We start from the raw sequence: 3672 nt of genomic DNA, 5'->3' as shown, positions 1-3672 counted from the left end.
TAAAATGCTCAGAATATTTTTCATAACCAAAGTAAAACAACATTCCACAGTCAATTTCTACCAACACTGAACTAGCTCAAATAAAAGTCATCTTTTTTCTTCTTTCTACAGGAGCACAAGACCTAAACTGGCAATTCTTACAGTCACACATATCCAAAAGCACAAAACACATGGTTCCCAGTGCCATCCAGCACTCACCTCAAAGTCTTTCACCTTAAGGAATCTGAAGCTCCAAGACAAGCCACAGTGAAAGTAACACAAAGATAGGTCCTTATGGGGACACAGCCCTGGGGCCAGAGGGGAGTAATGGAGATTCAACCCCTGGGAGAACACCATCACCACCTGAGCCAGATCTGAACCCCTCCTCTGGAGGGCTCATGGACTCATCCAAAGAAGATGGAAATGTGTTAAGAAGCACAGGTGTACCCTTGGGCCCACCTTCCATGGAACAGATAGTGAGGGATGGGGTTCCTGAATAAATCATTAGATATGGAAAGAGGGTCCCAGAGAAGGAAATCTGAGAGAATGAGAAAATATGAGACCCATCAGTCATGTTGTAGAAGGAGACATCCCCACCATCATAGTCCAGGAAAACCCCCACCTGGCAGGGAAATTGTCTAAGAGTTAGGCTTGTATCAGGGGTAGCACAGGCACAAAATCCACCTATAAAATGTCCCACAACCCAAAACCCCTTTTCTGGGCACAGTCTGAGGCACCCACCCCTATACACATCTTCCCTACAAACCCCCACAGCCCAGCTGCTTGTGACTCCATCTCTGACTTTCACTTTCCAGTAACATCGCCCTGACGTGATGCCCTTGGTGCCCAACACAAGGCATCTGTCATCATTCAGGTTCTCACAGTTGTCCTTCCAGGTCACACTCATGTTTTCCTGAGAGAGGGCAAGGTCAGGATGGGCAGACTGTGGATCCAGAGTGACAGACCCTGTAAAGAGAGTTAGCAAATCATGCCAGCCCCTCCCCTGCATTATAATAAGGACAAAAACCACCTTCCCTCAGACCTACTTAGTGCCATGATGAGAGGGCTAAGCACCTGAACTGAGAGCTAGTGATTCCAGTCCACAGCCCTCCATGCAGGATATTGAACCGAAAGACTGATTTGGGGGTTAGATCTATCACAGTGCCCAGTTTGGAACAGTTTGGACTCCCAGGCCTCAGCAATATCTAGTTAGCAACCAACATCTGTCACACTCTCTAGCCTCAGCACATGACTACCACCTCCACAACCCACCCACTGTTACCAATGGTGTCTGCATCTGTGTCACCACAGAGAACCGAAGAAGAGACCAGAAGCTCCCAGACAAGAGGAGCTCCCAGAAAGAATTTCCAAGTCACTCACAAGTCTGGAATTGCTCCTTCCGCCAGTCTACAAGAGAACCACGATTTCATATCAGAATATTACAGATTTTACACATCAGTATCAACACCTTTTCTTACAAAACACAGTGATGCAGGAGTCCTAGGGGGAAACGTTTTGAAAACATAGAACTGATGTATTTATTTTTTTCTTTCTCTCACACACCTAAAAAATTCACTTTCCCACAAATCCTCACAGCCTTCCCAAGAAGGCTACCCCATGAAGCTAAATACACAAGGATTGAGAGGCTCTAGTAGGATAGTGGTTATGAATTGGGCTGCGAACCACAAGGTCAGCAGTTCGAAACTACTAGCTGTTCTGTGGGAGAATGATAAGGCTTTCTGCTCCTGTAAAGATTTATAGCCTTGGAAACTCTGTACAGGGTCACTATGAGTCAGAAAGGACTCCATGGCACTTAACAACATACATAGTATGCTTTCTCAATCCCTAGCCAGGCAACTATGTTAATACCTAAGTTTTGTTGAAAAAGAATTGAGGAAATCAGAATTTCCAAGGCTACTGTTTACTTTTCAACAGTTGATTGAACTAAACTTCAAGGACGGCTATAAACAATGGATAGAGAGAAATACAAATGGCTGAACTGAATTTACAAAATAACTGTAAGCCATGTTGTTAAGTGCCATGAAGTAGGTTTGGACTCATAACAACTTGGTATAGGGTTTCCAAGGCTTTAAATCTTTTACAGAAGCAGAAAGTCTTATCTTTCCCCACACAGAGTGGTTGGTGGGGTCTAACGACTGATATTGTGATTCCTAGTCCAATGCTTATCCTATGGAGCCATTGCATAACCTGACTGTAAACCATAAGGGAAGAAAATTCAGGATGTGGCAGAAGCTGACCCAAATTAAAGGCAATAGAGCAATTTTGAGATAAGAACAAAGAGAAGTTCAAAGCATAAAGCACATTCACACACCAAGAGATCAGATACTAGTGACCTGTCTTACTCTCTTCATAGGCAGTGGGAGCAAATACATTCATATATCCACCGGAAAATTGAAAAATATTGAATCTAGTCATCTCCTTTATTCAAGATTAGCCCAGAGATAATGCAGGCTTCCAGGAGAAACCCCATTTTGACAAATAGAATACCAGTCCCAAAGATGCCTATATCCTAAGCCTCCATATCCATAGGACCTGTGACTATGTTACCATGCATGTTCCTCCCTCCCTATGATCACTAATTCAACAGACATGGTGGTTGTTGTTGTTGCTAAGTGTCATTGAGTTGAATCCAACTCATAGTGACCCTGTATAAAGTTTCCAAGGAGCAGCTGGTGGGTTTGAACGGCCAACCTTGCAATTAGTAGTCCAATGCTTGTCCTGGAGTAAAATCTGCTGAGTCTATTCAAGTGCAGATTTAAGAATAACTTAAAATTCCTCAATACCCCCTTAGACTTGAGACCATAAAAGGATGGTGGTTCATTATCAAGGATTTCTTAAAGAGGATCAATAATCCTCTTCATCAGTCTTTGTAATACTCCCGCATTCCTGTGAGAACATCTAGCAATCAGGATGGGAGATTTGTTCAAGATTTAAGAGCAATCTATTGTAATGACTACCCTCCATGTCTTATTAGCTAGAAACCTGGTGAAATAACAGTAGTGGATTTATGTAATGCATTCTTTAGCATCCTGGTACATCAATATTAGATTGCTTTTACTTGGAATAATCAGCAATTTACTTGTCATGTCCCAAGGTTTTAACAGTCCCACCATTATTATTTTCAGATTCTTCATGCAGACTTACAATACCTGTAACTCCCTAAGAAATCAATATAAATAATCCTTTACTTTGCTCTACAAATTGCACTGTTTGTATTTCTAATGGCATTTATTTTCATACCCATTACTCATAAGGAACATAAATCTTCTGTTCTGTAGTAAATTACTCTTCTAGACATAGTCTTTGTAACTCCAAATGGCTGAATGAAGCCATGCAAATAGGGTCTATGGAATTCTAATGTGAGAATTTGTTCATTCTGCCATCCTAATAGGTATAAATTAAGCCATCTCAGAAGCAAGAAAAGGAAATCCACTACCATCACGAAAAGAAAGTCAGGAGCAAAGTAAGTTCTTTGGACCCTGAGATCCTTACACACTGAGGATGTCAGTCCATCACTAAGTCAGAGCTTTGACAGGAGAGAAGTGGTGGAGAAGCAGCAGCAGCAGAGGTGGTAGCAGTAAGAGTACAAGGCAGAGTGGCAGCTGAAATGGAAGCAGAGATGATGATGTGGAGCGATGGAGCAGCTGGAGACTTTAGATCCAGAGAGGGAGA

The 3672-nt window shown here is 42.4% G+C and overlaps 1 protein-coding gene across 1 annotated transcript in view; it reads right to left on the bottom strand.

Annotated features, from left to right (window-relative positions):
• Positions 1–271: 271 nt before the first annotated feature.
• Positions 272–3672, bottom strand: part of LOC102835320 (butyrophilin subfamily 1 member A1-like) — a 28516-nt gene continuing 25115 nt past the window's right edge. Inside the window, exons 6-7 of the mRNA XM_006877616.1 lie at positions 1360–1386; positions 272–945 (exon numbers count right to left, since the gene is read on the bottom strand). Coding sequence (XP_006877678.1) covers positions 272–945; positions 1360–1386 — 701 coding nt within the window. The remainder of the gene's footprint in view (positions 946–1359; positions 1387–3672) is intronic.

This window comes from Chrysochloris asiatica, unplaced genomic scaffold (assembly GCF_000296735.1).
Source record: "Chrysochloris asiatica unplaced genomic scaffold, ChrAsi1.0 scaffold00536, whole genome shotgun sequence".
Lineage (NCBI taxonomy): Eukaryota > Metazoa > Chordata > Mammalia > Afrosoricida > Chrysochloridae > Chrysochloris > Chrysochloris asiatica.
The sequence above is the reverse complement of the archived record's forward strand: the minus strand, read 5'-3'. Positions and strand labels throughout refer to the sequence as shown.